The sequence below is a fragment of the Cibotium barometz genome, chromosome 19 (assembly GCF_041138505.1).
Source record: "Cibotium barometz isolate CiBa-2024 chromosome 19, ASM4113850v1, whole genome shotgun sequence".
Lineage (NCBI taxonomy): Eukaryota > Viridiplantae > Streptophyta > Polypodiopsida > Cyatheales > Cibotiaceae > Cibotium > Cibotium barometz.
Genome location: NC_141064.1, coordinates 20,487,397 through 20,510,993, shown reverse-complemented (window position 1 = coordinate 20,510,993; position 23,597 = coordinate 20,487,397). Strand labels below are relative to the sequence as shown.

General features: G+C 42.4%; 1 protein-coding gene across 1 annotated transcript in view; it reads right to left on the bottom strand.

Annotated features, from left to right (window-relative positions):
* Positions 1-12,319: 12,319 nt before the first annotated feature.
* The window catches only part of LOC147628332 (proteasome subunit alpha type-1-B-like), a 39,181-nt gene continuing 27,903 nt past the window's right edge, over positions 12,320-23,597 (bottom strand). Inside the window, exon 2 of the mRNA XM_086813422.1 lies at positions 12,320-13,075. Coding sequence (XP_086669548.1) covers positions 12,581-13,075 — 495 coding nt within the window. The 3' untranslated portion in view covers positions 12,320-12,580. The remainder of the gene's footprint in view (positions 13,076-23,597) is intronic.

Here is a 23,597-nt window from a genome sequence, read left to right as displayed (position 1 = left end):
ACACAATTTGCTATCATATGGCATGTGGTGTCAACTTGAAAAACCACCTTTATCCAAGAGTGCTATCCAAGTTAAAGGTATCAACAAGAAGAAAACCCCTGTCTCAGGAATTTTGCACACTCCGGTTGCCTATGACAAGGGGGCCGTAATTCAAAGCTTTTTGGTTATGCCTGTTGGTACCATGGAGGGGACTATAAACTTAGGGCGCAAATGGATGTTAGCCACCAAGTGCAATATTGATTGGGCAACTAGGCGAGTTACAACGCAAGAATCCGCTCTCGGTCTGACCGCTCAAAATCCCGCACCTAAGTCATCAACTCTAGACAAAATGCTAGATAACGAAAAATCACAAAGTCAAGTGGCAAAACCATCTTTGAATGTTTGCCACCCCTCTAACGCTTCAACGCCAAGAGTGGAAATAGGCAGTGTGGTCTCCAAGGCTCCGCTTACTATACCAAAGAGTACATACAAATGGGTCCCAAAAGCTTCGTTAAACAGCTACCTCCCCTGCTCAATCTCGTTCAGACAAGAAGCCTTGTAGAAGGAAAGAAGCTACCCACCCGAGAAAAGGCAACGTAACATCACGTTGGATTCCTAAAAAATTATTAGTAGCCCAAGGCTACTACGAAGGGAATGACCAGATTTGGGTCCCTAAACATAAGCTGAATCCCTCTACATCACCTGTAAAACCTTGCAAACCAAATGTTGCCACCCCAATGACAATTCAAGACCGTGGTAAGGGAAAGGGAGCAGAGTGCTCCGCACCACTTCTTCCAGAGCTAGTTTGGATTCCCAAACGATATCGATCAATACCACCTAGCTTAGGAAGGGGGGAGCCACATGAAGCTTCTAGCTCCTCATGCCAGGCACACGTTGATATAGAAGTTTCTTCATGCTCTACACCTACTCTTGTCAACACCCAACAAGAGACCGATGAGTCTACGTCTCCCCTTGTAAAAGTATCGTCAGAAACCATTTCCTCCATTCCTTCATGGGAGCGTACACTACCATCTCTGCAATTTGATGTGGCCACAAGGGTCATCAAAAGCTATCTGCCCACATCACCATCTATGACCCGCTGGACAAATTGGTTCCAAGAGGCTGCAACATCATTGCAAAAAATATGATCTACCCAAGGAAAAGGGGGAGCATGTACTCACGCTCGACATTCTATTGCTTCCTCCCTAACCTTTTCCCCTGACAATGTAATTCCCAAATTTGAGGGGGATGTATATATATAGCTTCATACACAAATAAGAAAAGCAAAACAAAAAATAGTAAAAAGAGCAAGAGCACATTATGCAAGGAGAAACATCCGCATACAATTAGGAACTAGATTGACCTGTCTTCATAAACATACTGATGCTATATCTGTGTTGCAGATATGGCAAATGCACGAGCATCACACACTTCATCCACTCCCACCTTTGGTGAGAGGTATCATCTATACCTTTCTCAGATATTTCACATATGCTATCCTGTAATTAAAACCGAATTGGATCATATAGATGTACTAGCCAGAGAGGAAAATGTAGAGGAATTAGAATGGCTAATTCGCCTATTGACCATGACTGACCCCTACTCCGTAGAGAACATATCCCCGATAGCCCAAGACATTTCTTTTCCACAAGATGACTATCTTCGCATGGTTACATTCTTGATGAGTTTATGTGGATGGGAAAACGAAGAAGATATATCTGACGAGACGATGAATGGACGGATGAAACTCATGGCACTTCCGAGGCTGACTTTATTTATTTGGATAATGCGGATAGAGGCTTAGCCTTAGGGTTAGAGCCAGGACTCTACAACATCCTCTTACCATATCCTCAGTAGTAGTGTGGTGACTGGTAAGTAGGTTAGTGTTTTCAAGTTGTTCTAGTTTTAAGTCCTTAAACGAGTCTTTTATTTTTTCCACTGATGTGCCTCTCGAGGTATAGTGTTTGTTAGTTAATTGTATAGGTTGAAAAGTTTGAGGTGGGTTCGCTTCCAAGTCCTGAGACTGCTGCAATGTTCATCATAAATATCTACATCAAATTGCAAGCTTTCTCATCAAATCAAGGAGATCTCCAATTTACAGGTGTAATTCTTCCATGCCCACTCTCTTTAATTTTTACTGTTCAATTAATTGCATAAACTATAATGCATGACCACATGGAAATTGTCAAAGCACTACTTAGTTTTTGAAGTTTCTTAACGTGTTAATGTAAATCATTAATGAGTTTAACCTTAATTGAGTTATTCTTGGGAATGCGTGAAGTCTTTAGTTAACCTTGGAATATAGCTGTCTTAGGTCTAGGGTTAAAACCATCTTAATGTTTGAACAACCTGGTCGTGTGTGTGTTGACCTCTGACACATAGGTTTTACCTCTTTGTTGAAAGGACATAAGAACACATTATAGTTCAAGAGCGAAAATCAAAAGAAATTAACCAAAAAAAAGAGCCTACAATAAATGGCAATGCAAGTCTATTATGTGCTCTAATGTTGGCCTATCGCCTTATTGACACTTGGTAGGCGAGGAGTATTCTACTCCAGACCGATGCCCTGGGTTGGTAGGGGGTAGCCTTGCCTAAGGTGAACTAATAGATTCCTGGAGAATGCCTTGTGTTAAACATGGCACCAGGATCGATGCTAGTTTTGCCTTAGGGAGGTCACCATTGTGTGTAAAAATTGTCACATAAAGAAATAAAGGCAAAAGGCTCCTATAACTCTGATGTTTCTGGTGTCCTTAGGCTCATGGGATTAGATTGTTCTTAGAGTAGACACATTGTGGCCATCTGTCTATTTATTAAGCTTGGTAATTTTCCTTGACTTAGGCCAATTATAGACCTTGATTAACCTTCGACACCCTGCTAACTCTTGAATTACTTTCATTAATTTTAAACTCTTGTTAATTTGTTATGTTAGCTCATTCATGTGACCCCTTAAACTAAGTTCTCATGGCAATATCCATTGTGGTCTAACATGCTTGTATTTATTACATTCTATATCTTATGAATTCCAGCATACTTTCACTCTACTTCCTTGTTTTGCAGACTGGCTCCCACAACAAACCCTATCGAGCTTACCATACCATAGCTTCCGAGGACGGAATCTACATCAGGAAAGGGGGCATGTTAACCTATGACGGACATTGAGACGTACTATGTTTTACGTCATGTAATTAATTTAAGTATTCTGAGTCATGGGTCGGGCTTGTCATCGGCACCACATGTAAAGGATAAAGGGATTGGGTGATCGTCGATGAGAGGCGCACCTTGAATATCAGCAAGATAAATTAGGATCGGCCGGCCATGTGTGGACGCCCGTGTGAACGGCTAGGTTGTCAAATGTAAGCCTAAAACTGTCATTCTCAATGTGTTGAATACAAGGAGTGCTCTTGCCTTATTTTCTCAGTCCCCTTCTCCTGCGTGTGTGTGTGAGAGAGAGAGAGAGAGAGAGAGAGAGAGAGCGCGCGATCGAGCACTGTGTGGCTGTGGCAAGGCGGTAGAGCAACGACGGCGGCTCCTCCTTCACTGTGACGCGAGAATCCTTCACGACGGCGGTTTGAGCGGTGAGTGACACACCTTTGCTTCCTGTTTGAGCTTGCTAGTTTCTGGTTGTATGCTTGTAGCCATTCGTGGCTCGCATACGGTGTTCGGCAAGTCCCCAGCTCCGACTCGTGTGGCAAAAGCGCACAAGATTTTGTTCTCGTTGATGGATAAAGTAGTGCTTGAGCTGTGGTGATTTTATGGAAAATTTCCAGTCCAACCAGAATCCTAGGGATCTTTTCAGTAAGATATGTTGGAAGTTCTAGGTCCTCCAAGGTCTTTTTCTCCCATAATAGCAATTGTTCGTTGCTTGCAGGAGTATTCAAGGTGATTGTTTGCATGGATTCATCTATTGAATACAACGATTCACCTATCTAAGTTCCACCAAGGACGACATCATACTCAAGGGAATCTAGGGTAACATGGAATGTAAATTCCATATCGCCACATCGATTGTTTGAGTACTCTAGCTAAAGTAACCTGGAACTTCAATGTTTTATCCATTGGCTCCTCTTGCAAGACTATTGTAGGGATGAGTTTAGGTTTTTCCAATGACACCCAAATGTCTATTGTCACTCATGATGTTATGACTAGCACGAGGGCTAATCAATTGGCTCCTCTTGCAAGACTATTGTAGGGATGAGTTTAGGTTTTCCCAATGACACCCAAATGTCTATTGTCACATGATGTCAACCAAGCTATGATAGCTCACGTGGGATAAATTGGCTAGGTGACTTGGCACTCTAGCATCACTCATTTCAACACCCCTCCTTGATGATAGATTGGGTACAATTTTTTAGACTTTCACTCTTCCTCTCTCTCTCCTTGTGCTAGGCTACTTTGGCCTTTATGCTACTTTGGCATTCTAGCTACTTTGGCTATGAATTTCAGCTTGAGTGTATCATATGACCTCAGAGGCTGATTACATCACACTTTTTGTAGAGACAAGAGCAGTGAAAAGTACAATGGTTCTTTCTTTAGAAGAGCACGTCTTCAGCTGGGATAGCTTTGGCCTCAATGTAGTTTGCATGCTTCTTTTTTTGATAGCAATCTTCTTCTAGGTGACCAAAGTTTCCACAATAGTCACAAACAAGATTTGGTTTATCTTTGTTGCGACATTCATTCTTGGTATGACCAAGTTTTCCACAGTGATAGCATCTTGGGAGTTGAGATGATTGATTCGTCCTTTGAAGTCTCCCACCCTTTACAGTGCTTACTCACTTGAATGTGATTTTAATGATTCTTTATCTTTGAATTTGGATTCTTGTTCAAGTAGAGATGATTCTACATATTCAAGTTTAGTGTTGGGCACATTTTTAAGTGTAGCAACAGTTGATTCATAAGGTTCTTTGTCAACACTTTTTAGCAATACAATAGATTCATCTTTCTCAATGACTTTCTTTAATACACTAAGTTGTTGTTTGATACCTTTGAATTTACTGATGTGTTGTGCCATGGTCTCGGTCTCCTTCTTGTCAAGCTTGTAAAACTGCATGAGAAGGTTGATCTTTGAGCTCTTTGAGTCGGTGCGGAAAATCTTGTTAAGTTCCTGCCATGCCAACTTGGCATCCTTGATGCCAACAATGTGACTAATCACATGATCATCAAGATTTTGAGCGATGAGGCCCAATGCTTTGTTATTTTGAAGTGGCTCAACCTCCACTTCTTCATCCTCAATAAGTTGCCAAAGCCTCTTACGCATAAGCAAGTACATGGTCTTGCTTTGCTATGTAAAAAAACCATCACCATTAAATGTTGAAACAACTTCAACATGCTCCATACTGAGAAGGTCTTACTAACAAGCTTTTATTTTGTTTTGTTATAGCAGTGTCTAATCTCATACAAATTCATAGTGTGAAGGTCGGGAAGGTCTTTGCACGTGATAATGATTCACGGCCAATGTCTAGTCCCAGTACAAGGATGATAATGAAGAAAATTCTCTTCAATTGAGTAATGCAAGAGGATGCAGTGAATTTTGATGTAAAGGAGAATTTTCCACAGTGAATTTACACTCCAGGTTTCTAATTTTGGACTTAAATTAGTCCAAATTCTGCTAATACAACACTAATAACATTAATTAGTGTATTGTCATTAAGTGAGCTAAATCTTGGAGCTTCCAATTGAGCTTGTGAAAGTGGCTCTTGAAGGGGTTTTTTATATTGACTTGTTGCCTCTTGAGATGAGGACAAGAGTCTTATGTTTAAATCTCAGCTCAAAACCTCCATGGAATGGCGAAATTCATCGATTTTAGGCGATAGGTTTTTCGCTTCCCACGGCCACTATACAGAACCAAAAGATGAGCCCTTTGGTCAAGTTAAATCTTGTACCATGTAATATCTTAGGTTCTACACTAATGACATCACTAATCTAAGGTGGATAAAAATGAACAATACTCATGGTGTTGACTGTGTGCTAATTAAGTTTAGACTCAAGTTCAGTTAGGTTACAAGATGGAAACTTGTACTCATAAAAAGACTTGAGATGTTGTGCTTGTATTCATTGCTTGAAAATGGCCCCTTTTATATGAGGAGAGTATAACCAAGCTATGATAGCTCATGTGAGATAAATTAGCTAGGTGACTTGGCACTCTAGCATCACTCATTTTAATAACTTTCACGAAAACACCATTTCACGAGATTAACTTTCACGGGTTTAGGCCATTTCATGGAACATCCCTTCACGACCAAAAATCTCACGGGATTAGACCGTTTCACGGAATACCCCTTCACGGCCAAAAACCTGCAATCTCACGGGACTAGACCATTTCTTCAATAGCCATTATATATTTGTTAAGCTTATTGCTTACTATTCTTATGGCTAAATTAATGTTCAATAGCCATTATATATTTGTTAAGCTTATTGCTTACTATTCTTATGGCTAAATTAATGTAGCAGCTTCTCCATGAGTACATATCCATACTCATGCATTGGAGAACATTTGCACCAAAGCCTTACCATCGACAACTTCCAGGTACATCTCTGGATGGGGGGGCCATGGTGGGCAAAAGCCTGGTCAATGGTACAACCCATCACCTAGAATTTTCTTTTAAATTACAAACCTCTCCAAACAACACCACCATCTTCTAAATATAAATTAAAAAAATAAAAAAAGCACATGGACAGAAAGTAGGAACAAGCCACACAAAGGGACATCATCGAAGGATAATTAAATCAAATGAGGAACTAAGAATCACCATCTCATTCTGATGATTAAGCCTATGTTCCTCCAGATCCTTTCCTCTCTTCTCTCCCATTATTAACATCTCTTAGCATCCCCACTAACACAAATCACATGTAACATTGCTTATGATTGTCAAAAACAAAGTGATCAAAAAGCCAACAAAAAACAAATGCTCATAAAAATGCAATCATTTGCAAAAAATCCCACCCCCCGTTAGGAATTTCTGATAAACCTCTAACTTCTTCATTCACTAACTAGCTTTTCTTAATCCTTTCGCAGGAACAAATACCATTGAACGTCACTCAACATCAAAGTCATCGACAAAGCTTGTCCATTCTCCCCACACAAAGGTCTTCAACACGTGATCAAGATCGCCATCAAGAAGGGGGGGATGTTAACCCAATTCTAGGGTTAACAAGAGCTACCACCATTATCTTACATCAAGGAGTCACGATAGATACACCAAAGGGTCATACATTCAAGATATGACGCAATAGTGTCCAAAGCTACAACTTGGATGAGCGCCCGTAGTAATGGTGTGATGGAGTATTTATCGCGAGTCCTGCTTCAAGAGTGTGTGGTAGCAAGTTAGGATGAAGTCCTAGGTGATGTACTTCATGGATATATTATGAGAGTAGTCATTGTAATAGCATTAGACCTCTTATGAGCCTAAAGTGCCCGATCGGCCATAGTTTAAGTGAGTGTGAACACTTATGGCCATGTATATAAGCTAATATCTCTCATAATACAACAAACTCTTCGATTATGCAATTGAGTCTTGCTCTGGCTAATCTCTCTCCCTAATGCATGCTAGTGGGTGTGTGTGAGTGAAGTGAGGTGAGAGGAGGGCCGAGTACCCGTAGTGCAACCCAGCCGTGTGACAACGCTCACGGGAGGCACGGTGAAATTGCTTCTCAAGGAGTTGTAGAGCTTGGAGACCTCAAGGGTTACGAGCTCGGCCATTGGAAAGATCCTCACGACAGTTGCGGTTCACCAGGTAATTTGTTTTTGGATGTGTTTCAAGGAGGGTTAGGGTGAGCCTTAACAGGTGCCTATCTGACATTTTTTAGCCCAAAAAATTCATATGGGTGGGCACTAGAATAGGGCACTATGCACATGCGTGTCAAGTTTCGTCATAATCCGAAGCCATAAAATCATGAGATTATTAATCTATAAAAAAAATAAAAGTAACTAACCATCTTAATAAATCTAGAATTTTCCATTCAAGTCTCAATTATAAACCAATACTTTGTCATTACACTCATTGTCCAACTTTCTAACATGCACTCATTATCCAACTCTCTGACATGCACCCATGGAATATGAAAGATGGGATTACTACTCTCAGCCTCCTTCTCAATGCAAGAAGTAGCTAAGATGAAAATAGCTAAAGCAAAGTCTTGTTCAATGAGACGAATCAAAACTTGCTCAACAGAAGAGAAAGGAAAAGAGGCAATCAGATGAGATGAAGGAACATGGTTGTTGAGAGCTCTTCGGATGATCTTCTTGTTGTGGCTATCCCAAGGCTTCATTGAAAGCAAGATGTCCAAGGGAACCCACCTAAGTATAGAGTCAACTACATAGAGCATATGATGATGTTACATGCAAAGAAAAATGGAGCCATGAGTAAATTGTCATGCTCTACAATACATAACAAATGCTCTAACTCTATGGTTTTGCAAGACCTAGGATATATTGGGTGTGTACGTGGTATGCCTACCTTAATTTTTGCATGAAACACTGGCTAGGAGGCCTGGGAACTCTTTTCCCCGGTACTCGGGCAAAACATAACCAAATCCTTATAAAGGAATCCCACAAATGCAATGGTTGGCCGGGTGGTTGGCTAACCCATGGGCCGGTTGGGGTTAGGCTACTGGATCGGAGGATTCCTGCAATACCATTAAGATAAGAATGCGTTCGTTAGATTAAGTCCTGAGAAGACCCTTGTTCTATGGGAAGGAATCAGCGGTTGTGCCTCGTTAAAGGAGGAAAAAAGCTAACTCATCCCAGGCTTCCTTAGCATGCTCCTTGTTGCTGATATGATGAATGATGTTATCCCCAAAGCTTAATCCAATGATTGCCATGGCTTTTCTATCCTTTTTTATCCATGCTTTGAGTTCATCATCACTCCCTTCATCAAGCTCATCTCTATTTACTACCCCCCAAAGTTCCTTTTACATGAGTAAATACATGACCTTTGTTTGCCATGTATGAAACCCTTTACCGCTAAACTTATCTATTGAGATTTGATTAGGCATGACTCAATGAGGAGGGTCTTGTTGAGATTTATAGTGATATCTCAATAGTGTCTACTCCCTTACAAAGATATGAGATGAGATTTGGCTAAGCTTGGTCACTAATCACTTATTAATTGCACTAATCTTGTGTTAAACCCAAAAAGGTGAATATAAATTTTGAGCAAGCAATTGAAAGGGCTATGCATAAAATTAAACAAAGCACATTTGGGGAATGAAATAGCAATAGATGAAGGTAGGATTAAGCCTTTGATAATCAAGATTAGAGTCACTAATTTTTTATTAATAAGCTTTAAAAACCTCACCAAAAAAGGGCAGCAAGCATAGATCTCTTTCCACAGTAGATCTTTTTCAAATCTGACTTCAACACCTTCTTTATTGAAAACCCTCGGGTATTGATGGAATTGACGATTCTCTGCTCGATGGTGGCTGCAAATTTACAATTTTTTCCAAAAATTGAAGTGCTAGCTGCATCTCTTTCGCGCGATTCTGCTCGAATCTTTGTGTTTCCTCCAGGTCACGGCTACGCCCTAGAGTGCTAAATGCCCTTGTAAAAGCTCGTAAGCAATGGCATAGTGTGTTGACAATGCCAAGCTCTCAACCAGCCGACTATTTTCAGCCAAGTGAAATAAAGAGATAATGTTGCTAATATTTATGATTAATACTAATGATGGTATTGATACTTGCTACTGCTTAGTGTTAGGAGTGAAAATGGGATACCTTGGCTTTGATACCATGTTAAATGAGATGGATTTGAGTGCATGAACATGAGGAAATGAGACCTATGGTGGATGAAACATGGAGGAATACATAATGAGAGTTTAGAATTAACACAAATGATAAAGGAAAAAGATATGGATTAGGACTAATTACATGATCACGTTTTTACATTAAGAAAATGAGTTTGATACATCCATTTATAGCTCTCATCCACATGCTCCATGCACCCTTGTGCTATCCATGCTCCATGCACCCTTGTGCTATCCATGTGTTCATAAATGCCCACATGCCTTGAGCTCCCTTGCATTTTCCATGTGTCTACTTTTTGACCATTGACTGCTTCTTACATTCATCCATTCACATGCCCAACTAACCTTAGCCTTCATCCATTCCTATTTCATGACATTCTAGCCTTCATCTACCTTGCTCTCACATACATGTGTCCCATACATGACATGACAGACACCATGTTTCAACAAATGCGAATAAAAACATTGCAAAGCCCTTTCACAACCAATACATGATGCATGATATAGGACCACAATGGATTGTTGGTCCCATCAAGCTTATCCTCATCGAAAAGCATCCCAAATACATCATTGTCTGCCATCTCAGCCTACAAATAACGAATCTCTGACACAAAATGCAAATATCCAAAACAACCTACATCAAGTACTATTAATACCTACTAAATGCAGTCGATATATGTGCCAATAGACCACTGATGCCGAAGAAACCTGCAAAGTATATGAAAAATGACAATGTAGAGTGAAGAAATGTCATGAGCAAAGATGCAAAAGTCAATGACATGATGACGATGCTATCTGTTGCGCAACCAAACGTATGCTGCTATAGTGCAAAAAAGCCTAAAATCGAAAAAAGACAGTATGAACTGACAGACACTCCCCCTAAAATGTGATGTCGCGATGACGATGACCAAACATATGCTGCTATAGGGCAAAAAAACCTAAAATCGAACAAAGACAATACAAACTAACACTAACACTCCCCCAAGATGTCTACAAAAACCTTATAACGTGTGAACAAGTCTCAACGAAATAGCCTAAAAGGGGTAAAAACTTTGTTAACGTAGTTAATGGCACAAACGTGAGTATACCTTCTCTACCTAAGAGGATAGCTCTAAGACAAATAGAAGAGCAGCTCGAGGAGGTGATGACGAGGGGGTAAGGGCCAAGCTCTGATACCGATTGTTGGAGTGGAGACAAAGGTGCAACTCACACACACATGTTGCAAACAAGTAGAAATGTAGAGAAGAAGCTCAACACTCAAGTAGATTGATGAGAATGAGTGAAGTACAAGTGAAGTGACATGATAATGTCATTAACACACACTCATAAGAGTGTGGACACATGCAATGGGAGGGATATCATGTCATTAACACACACTCACAAGAGTGTGGACACATGCAATGGGAGGGAAAAAAGCACCCTGGCCCAATATTAGCCTACATCCACACGTCGCTATTAGCTACAGTAAACATGCTGAACAAGAATTTCCATGATGGTATATGTATCGTCACTTCAATATCTGAAGCTTAAAATTCTCCCTTTCCAATGCTTGGACAAATCATTTTGTGTCTCTAGACTTAACCCTAAAAGTGTCCCACGTGCTTGGTTGCAAAAACACCCATGAGTACTCACTGTAATGTTGTGGAATCCACTCTCCCTCCTCACCTTTTTTGTTTGGAAGCTCCATGTTTGATTACTACTACTTGATTTTCTTCTTTGAGTGTAATGAGATTAAGAAAGCCCTACAGTAAGGATAAGAAAAATATATGTTTCTAAAACGACTACAAAGCTAGGGGATGCCTCTCATGCATCAATTTTGTGTATCAACATCAACATGTTCCATCATCATTTTCGCCGAGCGTTGGAGGACCATCACATCATCTCCTTTCATGCCATGTCTACAATTTGGAGATTTACTTCGAATCAAGAATAATTGGAGCAAAATAACCAAAACCCGAAAATCAAATTTGGAGGCTGCTGATATATTCAATATCCCCAAATCCAGTAGTGCTTTTTGAGAGAGGACTTCAATAAAATCTCACAATTCGAGGGTTTGACCAAAAAATTCACTCTAATTTGGAGGAATTGGAGTGAAATTGAAAAGTACCCCAACTTGAATTCGGGAATTTTGAATTGACACTAAAATTTTTTTTAAAAACTAAATTCCAACTAGGGGGTTTTTGCAATTTCACTTTAATTTCTATGATCTCTCAATATTTTTGAAAATTTTATTTGATTTTTTTAAACATACCAACAAAACCTTAAAAATCTAAGGCATTTCTTGTAATGGTTGCTCTATACCATCTTATCTATTTGCCTTGTCCACTAGGTTGGACTAAAAACACCAAGCAAGCATAGCTTTGACGAGATTTTAACCTTCTCTCCAAGGGTCAAGGTTGAGACAGCACATGACACAGGTATTTGTCATATACTTTGAGAAAGACATAGGAAAAGAAATATGATTTCTCGATAGGGAACGAACACTAACCTGGAAATATGGGCTAAAAGCTACAGACGTGTGCTACATAGCCCCATTTTCTGTTTGAAGAGCTGTTCAGAAGCCTAGAGAAAGGAAGAAACAGTAAAGAACCAGGGGTGGAGACTTTTATGAGAAATTGTATTTTTGCTCTTGGCATAAGCAATCAACGCTTCAAATTTTTGTGTACTAAAGAGAGTTTGGAGCACATTTTTGGAACATCAAAAGGAATCTCAATTGTCTACTCTCTTTTTTTTGCATGTTCAGAGTCTTCCATCATCCAGCACATTATATTGATTAAGGGGGAAAAAGTCTCATGGATTTAGAAGTCTATGCTTTTAAGCAACATCATTATAACACACAAATAAAAAGAACAAAATCAGACTACTCAGCTCTCCATGGGAGCTGCACCATCACCTTGACCTTCTGCAGCTGCAGCTGCAGCTTCACCTCCAGCTTCTCCCTCCAAGCTGTCTGCCAATTGATCCTCAGCCTTGCCATCCCCCAAACCTTCTTCTTTCTTCTCTTCTAGACCGTCAATGAAGCTCCGCAGTGTATTGAGATCAAGAATATAGAAGGGCTCATCGATCCCTAATATCGCCACACTACAGTTTGAAATGCTCAACTCCTCATCCTGCAGAGACTCTTTCACAGCAAAGAGTGCATGGCGTATCAGTTCATCCTTGGAGCAGTCCATAAATGTCTTGAACTTTCTTTCAAGGTAGGTTTTGGCTGCTTGAGAGCGTGAACCAATGGCAAACGCTTGATACTCAAAATAGTTTCCAGAAGGACAGTTCTGGTACAGATGGGGACCAGTTTCATCAAGGCCCCCTACGAGCAAACCTACTCCATATGGCCGTTTCCATGATCTCTGAGTGCAAACCTACCACAAGAGAAATGGCACCACAACAATCAGAAAGTGAAATCAAACCACCCATTTACCAAGTGAAGCACAAAACTGAACCAGCCATACCATAACAGCTTTGCCAACTTATAGCATGTTTTTCTTTTAAGTGGCAGCAAAGATGCAATCACAAGAATACACCTATGCCAAGGAGGCATAAGGCCACTGAAGAATAAGATCTCACACCACTAAGCACAAACAAAAGGAAACAGATGATTTGTTCATCACCACGCCTGCCCCCCCTCCCCCTCCTCTTGGGAGACTCTTCAGAATGATAAGACTAGCAGAAAATCTGGGTACAGGCTCCGCTTATTTGTGAAGCTAATTTCTGCACAACTCAGTAACTCAAATCAGCCCGTGTGTCGAGTATCTGTTCTGAAGCACCTTAGTTCCCTGCTAAAACACACCTCAGCTTACTTGCCTTTTCAAAGAACACTTAAGCCCCCAAGTTTATTTGTGAAGCTAATTTCTGCACAAACCAGTAACTCCAATCAGCCCATGTGTCAAGTGGCCCTCCGAAGGATTCTGTTTCAATCCACAATCCCCAGAGAGAGAGAGAGAGAGAGAGAGAGAGAGAGTTCAAAATTTGCAAGGCCAGAATGGAATTGGACGAGTCAGTGTACCGAAGCATATGCCTAAAACATTCTACAGGACATTACTAGGCCTCACCATGTGTGCCTCTGGGCAAGGATACCTGAAGATGGTCACAAAGCATGTGTGTCACGGGACTCAAATCATTAATGTGACTTGTAGGTTTATAAGTCAAAGTGTTCAGACATCATTAAAGTTTGGCCGGAGCCATTGCGTTGTTTGGGCATGGATCCCTGGACAAAGAAGGCACCTAGTTACAACCTTGGGCAACAAGTTGGGAAAAGCAAAAAAGGGATAATCTTCGCAGCCAAGGCCACTTTTGGTAAAAAGGGAAAAGCACAGGTAAAAAGAGGGAGCTGGTCGACTCTATTAAAAGGAGGAAGGGCTGTCCTTTACGAAGCATACGCTTGAGTGAATAAGGCCGACAGCAGCTGATTGACTCTCTCTCTCTCTCTCTCTCTCTCTCGGATGCGCATGAGAGCACTAGCAGGCTGCATCTAAATTCTTCTCTGCTCTACACTGGCCATAGAGTCTTGGGCTAGCCGACAGCAGAATTTTTCCTGCCATGTGCTGGTCACCTACAGAAGTTGGACCAACAACGGCTATTTCTCTCTCCTCTGCCCTGTTCTTTGCTGGTCGCCTACAGTCTGACCAACAGCCGTGCTCTTCTGCTGGCCGCCTCCAAGATGGCCGCCTGCTGGCTGTACTGACAGCCATACATCAGCCGTAAAAACAGCCATACAGCAGCAGCTGGTGTTTTCTCTATCTTTTCCTTGTCTGGCTGCTGCAGATGGTGCTGACCATACAGCAACAGTGCTGCTTTCTCTTCCGTTGGCTGTCCTCAGCTTGCTGACGATAGAGGTGTGTCAAATCCCCAAGGATCTCCTCGTAGAGCAATCTTGAAACATGACCAAACCTACAAAACAAAGCCATAAAACGTGAAGAGGATGCAAGCCTGACTCACCACCCAACCATGACAGCGGCAAAACCCACAAGACCTGGTTGTCCCCACCGAGCCACGATCTGAGCTAACTAGCAAGACACACTGACCAGTCTCTACCCCATGACGTCCCATACCGACAGGAAGCTACCCTCGCGAGCCTCAAGATTGTTGCCGACCTCGGCTACATGAAGCAAGTGCACATATGCACTAGATCCAGATTCCAGGCTCCTGACCACAGAGCTCTCGCAAAGACTCACAAGACTCTATCTAACTGACTCACCTTGGCCACCCTTTTACAGGCTCTTGGCCAATCACCGGGCATCCACACTTGGGCGCCCGCCCGTCTGTCCATCCCTAGCCCAGCTCGCTAATCAACCTGCCTAGCTCCAAGCTACCCCAAGCCTCAAAGCTAGCCTTGTGTGCATGCACATGACAAGGTGACCGTCCAACAGCTGGACGTACAGTTAAAAGGCTTCCTCCTACAGTCTGTTGGTTGTACAGTGTGCTTTTCTCTCTGGGTCAAATACAAGGATTGTTTGGGACAGCTTTGAAGACTGTTTTGGGACTGTTTTGGGGCTGATTTGAAGCCTGTCTAGGGACTGTTTTGCAGGACAGATTTGTCTTGGTTCTGAGAAGAGAGCCAAACCTGAGTCTCAACACTCGTACATGCTTTCGTGGAAAGTTGCTCAAGAGCTGTGGAAAATCTAGTGCTCTCTGTGTTGGAGTATGCGCAGGCAAAAGCATAGACAAGGAAAGAGAGAGAGAGAGCTTGTTGACAAGATCACCTTTTCATTATAGCATGAAGCTTATTACAATGGCAATAGCCAGCAAGGAGAGCTGTACAATGTGCAAGGATTGGATGATTAAAGTGAATAGAAGAGGCCCCCTTTCTATAGTGATTCTGAGAAGCTGGCCGACTGCTTAGTGTGCAAGAATATGAAGAAGATAAGCTGATGAAGATGCAACCATACCTCCAATACTGCAGATACCGGAATCACCTCGGAGAAAGCACTCGCCAACCTATTTCCTACTAAGCAGAGGACAAAGCAACACTCATTGCCAATAACTGGTCATGGAAAACCTTGGCCTTCATGAGGAGCAACTACATAGAACTGCCAGCAGGAAATAACAAACCGTAGAGTTTCCCTTGCAAAGTAACTGCCCGCATCAATGAATTTCGAGCAAAGGGATCCTCCAATTTGGACCATATTTAATGTGCACTGGTAAGAGTTTGCACGGCCAGTGAGACCACCTTTGTAATGGTCCACACAAGCACTGAATACGCCTTCAAATCGCAATCCTCCCAGTCTTGTAATTCTGCAAGGAATTCCTCCTCTTGAACCTGGGTCCACCTCCTCAAGTTCTAAGGATGCTCAGGCTTCTTCTCCCTAAACAATCTCCCATAAACCCTTATGGATGGACCACATCCGCATATTCAGCTTCCAATGGGCATAGTTGGTTCCCTCCAACTTGTCATCCTTGTTTGTATAGGGGGAAGCCATATCCACAGCAACATAGTACACAAATCTCAGCACTCCAAGACTCCTCTGGAGCACTTTCCAACGAAGCCAAGCACAAGGACCAATCAGCCTCCTTTGAAATTTGAGAAAGAAAGAGGCTGGACAGCAGCAAAACAGTCCTCCAAAACGCACCGGAAACACTCAACCGGAGGCCCGGGGAAGCTGGGGCCCGAGATGTCGGGGCCGCTTGTCACGTTGCACCACACCCAAGTAAACCACCTCATGAAGCTGTCCTGACTGTAAAAACAGCAGCAGCCACTACACCACCAGCCACTTGGACTTGCACCTTGTCACCTTGCACGGGTTGCATGGGTAGGAGCACCTCCAGTAGAAAAACGCTGGTGTGAAGATGCTGAGAACACAGGTACAGCAGAAAAAACGCAGCTAGCAGAGAAGAAAACACAGCAAAACGCAGATGAGGGCAGCCGGGACCTAGTCATTTGATACCATGTTGGAGTATGCACAGGCGGAAGCATAGACAAGGAAAGAGAGAGAGAGAGAGAGAGCTTGTTGACAAGATCACCTTTTATTAGAGGAGGAAGCTTATTACAATGGCAACAGCCAACAAGGGGAGCTGTACAATGTGCAAGGATTAGATGATTAAAGTGAATAGAAGAGGCCCCCTTTATATAGTGATGTTGGGAAGCTGACCAACTACTCATAGGAGCTGGCCAACTGCCCATGACCTACTAAAAAGGAAGAAATTGGATAAAACCAATAAAATAGGCATTCCCCCAATACACTGAGATGCACAATATTCCAACACTCTGCAACGTCACCTTGGATTCTTTGTAAATGCTTCTACATAATAAAGAAGTTCCTAGGGGGGGGGGGGCGGTGGTTCTGGCTGTGTGTGCTGTCTATTTATATTTCTCATGGCTTCCTACTGTTATTCTGTAGTTGCTAATGAATTGTCTGTCTTCTGTTCCAGGTCCCCCATCAATTACAGTAGGTACAGCACCCATATAGGTCCATGTCAGCTGTCGTACACCTGCTACGTGTGCTTCAATCAAAACATTTTTGCAAGGAAATTTGGGGCTTTTGCAAAAATCGGTATCCCAGAGCAAAATTGGACCTTCTACAACGCCTACATTTGGGGTTTTTTTGAAATCAAGTCCAAAATTGACAAACTGGACCACCATTCGTAGCAATCTTTTGGGGCTTTTCGCAAAATCAACTCCTAACGGTTCCAAAATCAACATTTGATTAGTAATGTCTATCCCTATACTTGAAATTTCAATAAATTTTCACGTTTACAACCAACAGTGGGCCTCTATACAAGTTGCATTCAATGGATATTGCAATTGCAATGTGTTTGGACACTTGCAATGTCTAGGTCAGATATTTTGTGTAGGTTATTATGGCTGGTAATGATGTATTCGGCATGCTTACACCTAACGACAAATTGGATGGGACTAACTACCCATTGTGGGCGTACATGATGAGGTACCTGTTGGTTGCCAAGGGCCTATGGGCTAGGGTTTCCTCTGGCTAATTTTGCAGTAGCTAGCTATTCCTACTTCTACGCACAGCTACATCTCGCACCACGGGATCTTCTGCCACTCAGGCACCCACGCCGCCTCCTACACATCGACAATGTTGGATGCCAAAGATGCACATGCAATGCACTCATTGCCCTCTCGGTGAAGAGGAGCATCATTCCTCATATTCGCTCTCGTGTCATTTTAAAGTTAGCGTGTGGATACCCTTGTAGCACTCTCTTAGGTGCACAACGAGGCACAAGTGGCTTACCTAATGTCACCGAACCATTAAAATACATGTTGCTGATATGCAAAAACGCCCCCAACCAAAAGAAAAAAAGGAAAAAGTTTTGAAAAAATAAATGGAAAAAAAAAAGTGACGTGGTAATGCTAATGTGGCACTGACACATGGCAAGATAGCAGCGCAAGGAAACCTTACAGGCTTGGAATGATGCGCCTAGCTTTTGGAAAGCAAAAGATTAAAAGCTTTTTAAATACTAAAAAGAGAAGAGCTTTCATTATTAAAAAGATGCTTTTCGGGCTATAAGTTACAGCGCTTTTCTCAAGTGCTTTTAGGCAAGAACTAAAGATTCAGCTATTCTCTCATTGTTGAGACATGTAAAAAGACAAGAGAGCTCTCTAGTTCTAAGAATTTGTAGTCAAGTCTATCTAATATAGCACACTTGGGGGAGAGGGAGGGGGAGAGGCCCAAGGCTATTCTGACCCCTAGTGTGCTGTCTTCTCTCTCTTTTGTTTATTTTCAGATTTTCTCAAGGTTTTACACATGAATTTGTTGTTTTCTTGAAGATAAGTGTCACAGCCCTTACGAAGGCCTATTTCAATGGTATCAAAGCGAAGGTTACATCTCTCCTACGAGGGATAACGATCTTTACACGGGATGCTTTTTCTTCAAGCAATGGGAAGCACTCACCACCAAGAAGAGGACCAAGCCACCAAAAGTGAAAAGCAAACCCAAGAAGACCCAAGAACCCACATGGTCAAATAAACTATGACCAATTTCGACACTTTTCTCCAAGATTCCGACTTGATGAGAATTTTTGAGCAACTATCTAAGAAGATCGAGCAAATGAAGAAAGGGGATGAGCAAACAACAAAGGAGGATGCCACTGAAAATCAAAAGTCATCTCCCTCAAAGAGATCACCCACTCCTCCACTGTCTCGTGGAAGGAAGAGGAGCCATTCCAAATCGGCCCACTCTCATCATGGGAAAAGCTGACATAGCAGGAAAAGGTCCAAGAGCCCATCTTCTTCAACAGGCCTTTCATCTTCCTCATCATCATCTTCTTCTTCTTCTTCCCCTTCTAGGTCACCCTCTCCACAGCATCGAAAGAAAGGGAAGAAAGGTAAGCGCAAAGCCAAGGAGTTCAAAGGAGGAAGGACGGTGTGGTTTACATCATATGATGGAGCTTATGGTTACACAGACAAAGCCTTTTATCTGCCAATTTGATTTTGCTTTTGGTTCCGAAAACTATTCGGAGTCATCCAAGATTCGCACGGCTAGTTTACATCTTACTAAGACAACCAATGCATTGTGGGGTGCACTCATGGTTGAGGGAACATCTCCCAAGAAATGGAAAGACTTCAAGAAGCAATTTTATGATCAGTTTTTATCTAAGAAGTTTGAAGATAATGTGCACCTTGCATAGGAAAGATTGAAGATGGAAACAAGTGAGAGTTATTTTTGGGATGCATATCTCAAGATTAATCCTTTAAAGGAGATTTCTGAGAAGTCTAAGTTAAGAAAGTATCAGGCTGGTTTACACAACATTCAAGATTTTGTGAATGGATGCCCGAATGATACCATTCAAGATTTGATGCATTCAGCTTCAATTTGTTGCCAAGGTCTACAAGGTAGACAAACCAAAGAAAAAGACGAGTATTGGAGATCAAAAGTCTTCTATACTTGAGAAGCATGAACACTCCAAGAATAGGTTTCAGCCTATGAAGCCAAGAGGTATTCCAAACTTCTACAAAGGAAAGCACAACTTGACCAATGAGCAAATAGAGGTCTACTGCAAGGAAGGGAAATGCTTTAGATGTGGCAAAGAGAGGCACATGTCAGCCCAATGTCTAGATCGTCCTAAGGGACCTAGAGAGCAAGTAAAATCCAAGGAAAAGTCTAAGCCAATGGTTGGTGGGATTCCCGATGTATTGGGAAACACTTCGGAACTCGAGGCTAGAGAGTTATGCCTCTCTTGGGGAAAAGTGCGGAGCAAGAATGCTCTAGTGTTGTTTGACATGGGAGCCACAAATTTCATTTCCATAGAGCTTGCGGAACAATTGGGTATCAAACCCAAAGAGATGGGACCGGCCTTGCATGCGCAACATGTTTCATGGTGATGCAGTGGGGCAGTAACACCTATCATTGGTAAGTTGAGGATTCATGTCCAAGGTTATGTGGACTATGAGGATTTCACTCGGATGTCATCTTGGAGATGCCATGGTTCCATAGGAAGAGTGCTATTATCCAAATTCCCGAGAGGATCATTTCATTTAAGCAGAAGAATAACGATATCACTATTGTAGCAAAGAAGAAGGGCATTACCATCCCTATGGTATCCCATGTATCTATTTCCAAAGCAATAAAGTCTTCCACCTTTGAGTATATAAAGACTCGATGAAAGATTTGAACTCTCTTGAGAGGGAGGAACTACAATTTCTAGAGGGATGCAAGGATTGTTCCACGGATGTCATTACAAGAGAGTTGCCTCCAGAGCGACCAGAGGATCATGTGATAAGAGTTGATTCCGGGGAGTGCACCCCCAAATCGACCTCCTTACTATGTGAGTGCGGTACAAGTAGAGATTATGACACAAGTACGAGACTTGCTATCAAAGAGGTTGATAAGGCCTAGTTCTTCACCCTTTTGTTCTCCAGTGCTTCTAGTGCAGAAGGATGGCTCATTCCGCATATGCATGGATTAGAGAGCCTTGAACAAGATTACAATCAAGAATCGGTTTCCTATACCGAGGGTTGATGGTATATTGGATCGGCTAGAAGGCACGGCCTTCTTTAGTCGGATTGACTTGAAGAGTGGATATCATCATATTTGGATCCAGCCACATGATATTCACAAGACTGCCTTTCGTACCACTTTTGGATTGTATGAGTATTTGGTGATGCCTTTTGGACTCACAAATGCTCCGGCTACCTTCAACAACATGATGCATCAAATCTTTAGACCACATCGGAAGTACGTGGTCACTTTCTTTGATGACATCATTGTATTTTCCAAGACTTAAGAGGAACACAAAAAGTATTAGCTAAGGTATTCCACGAGTTGCAGGAGCACAAGTTGTTTATAAATGGAAAAAAGAGTGAGTTCTTCTTAGAAGAGATACAATACCTTGGACATATAGTGTCTAAGGAGGGAGTGTGGATGAACCCAACAAAGCTTGAGGCCATCAAGAATTGGCTAGAGTTGAAATCAGTACATGAGATGGGATTATGCTCCTAATTATAAGAGTTTCATTATAAACTTTGCCACCATTGCATGATCTAACCAAGAAGAAAGCAGTGTTCAAATGGGGTGAGCACTGGTCATTCCAGACCTAGTGAAACCTTTAGTGGTGGAATGTGATGCATAGAGGCAGTTTTGGAACAAGAAGGGCGTGTGGTTGCCTTTGAGAGCCGAAGGTTACAACATGCCAAGAAACACTTGCAAGTTTATGAGACAGAACTTCTAGCCGTGATTCATACCCTTACCTCATGGAAGCATTATTTGCTTGGGGCTTATTTCATGGTGAAGACGGATCTGTTAGAATACGCAGCGGAGATGATGACCAGATCTGACCAGATCTGGGAACACAAGAGCAAAACGCAATGCAGAAAATCACAGCACGAGAGAGAGAGAGAGAGAGAGAGAGAGAGAGGCATATAACTCTGCTCTATATACACAAAAGAATCCCGGAATCGATATAACAATGACAAGGGAACTGGGGCCATTTTATATGGCCCCCCAACAGCAGTCGGCCTGCTGTAGGGCAGCCGACAGGAAAAAAATCCCCACGACTGTAAAATACACAGTCGACCAGCAGCAAAGGGGGTCGGCCAGCATCAGGGAAGTCCACGACTCATGCAAATCAGTCGGCCACCTCCAGAGTCTCCACAGATGCGGTCGGCTAGGTTCAAGGTCCTCCTGCCACTACAAGACTGCCTACCATGCCACAGAAAAATAGGGAAAAATGGGGGAAAAATACGGAGAGTGGGGAAAAATGAGAAAACACCTAATAAGGGCGGGCACACCCACAACAGAGGCCCTGGTGTATATGTAAAGACAGGAGATGACTTCTAACACCCCCTCTCAGCTTGCAATGCAACCTCTGCAACCTCACCACCTCACAAGCAGCCCGATACTCTGCCTCTGTCATCGACAAGGCAAAAGATGACTGCCTCTTACTGCTCCGTAAAACTGCTCCTGGGCCTGAAGTAGATCTCCTCGTGTGCGGATCTCCTCCCCAAACTGAGTCACTCCAACCATGGACTCAGACTCCATCAATCAATCCCCCTCCTGTGTACAAGAGTCCATGATCCTTCGCATGCCGCAAAAACCACAGGAAACGCAATCCTGCCTCCCAAAGAGTCATCTACAACCATGAGCTCAACTGCCTCATCAGGAAGCTCCGAAGAGAGAGAGGAGCTATGTGTTCAATGAATTACATGGTACAAAAAGATGATAATGTCTGACCAAAAGGTTGACTTTAGACCTTCTATTGACTACCTACAACTTGATCCCAGAGCGAGATTTGATGATATGTACAAATGAGGGCTTGGCTATTTATAAAGAGAGGAGGAAAATTCATAATCCAGTCATCCACAAAGTCCTCTTTTGTGTCCAAATTGTGCCCAAAAGATGTCCCATATATGGGTGTATGTCTTGGGCACTTCGAGAGCCTATTGGGCTGCAGAATCAGCTCTAAATCTACCCTGAAATGTTGCCGAATCTGGGCTTATGGGTCCACGGTTGGGCACGTGACACCCACCCACCCTGACTTGGAGAGTAGTTAAGTGTTTTAAGTGGATTTTTCGCAACATCCCGGTTAGATATTTGGAATGTCAGGTGGGCTTTGATATTTCGCCAGAGCACCAACCAAGTGCTCTTGGCTACCACGTGGTACGTTACCTCTTGCTGGGCTTTCTCTCAAGCATGCCTCAGTCAAGTGGAGAGGTTAATCTAGACCTTTCTTTGTGTAGGGACTGACAATCATCTTGCAAGGGCCAAGGTGGCCTAGAGGGTTATTATTCAACCCCGTCATCGTGGTGGGTTGGGCATCATTGACCTAACTATTTAGGACAAAGCCCTCATGGACAAGTTCGTTGTTCAAGGCCTTCAGTGTAAGGTCTCCGCAGACCACGCACAAGGATTATTTGACCTAGAATCAAAACCCCAACGAGGTTTCATAGGATCGACATCGTCGTACGCATTGCATGACTACGATGGATTGTGGCTAGCGCCTCACCTTCCAACCATATGTTCAGTACCTCAAACCACCCTTGAGCCTGAGGTCTAATTGCCATGAGTCTCCTTGGTATCGATGGCCCAACCTAGCGTCCCATACCACTAGGTCAAACCACCCACCTTGCAGCTCCATGGCCACGCGATCTTGCACGCTTCCTTGGTAGCCACAGGCCACCACGTGACTACTTGACCTCTTGTGTCTAATAAGTGACCCCAAGGTCACTTATATAGTAATAACCCGGCTATTATTGGCCCTTGCTTTGTTTATTAGCTTTCCTGCTTTATTTATAAGCTTTAACAAAGGTACATAGTAATTTGGAACTTTCATTTGCATACGTCAATTTTGGCAAAATTGAAGCTTATGTATTGCATTTTTTGGGATTCTTGTTCTAAGGGGAAATTTTTGTGCAGTGGGGATTATGGCTTATCCCGCTTAAATCTTGATCATCTCTTAATCTCTCTTTCTCACTCTATTGTCAACATCACT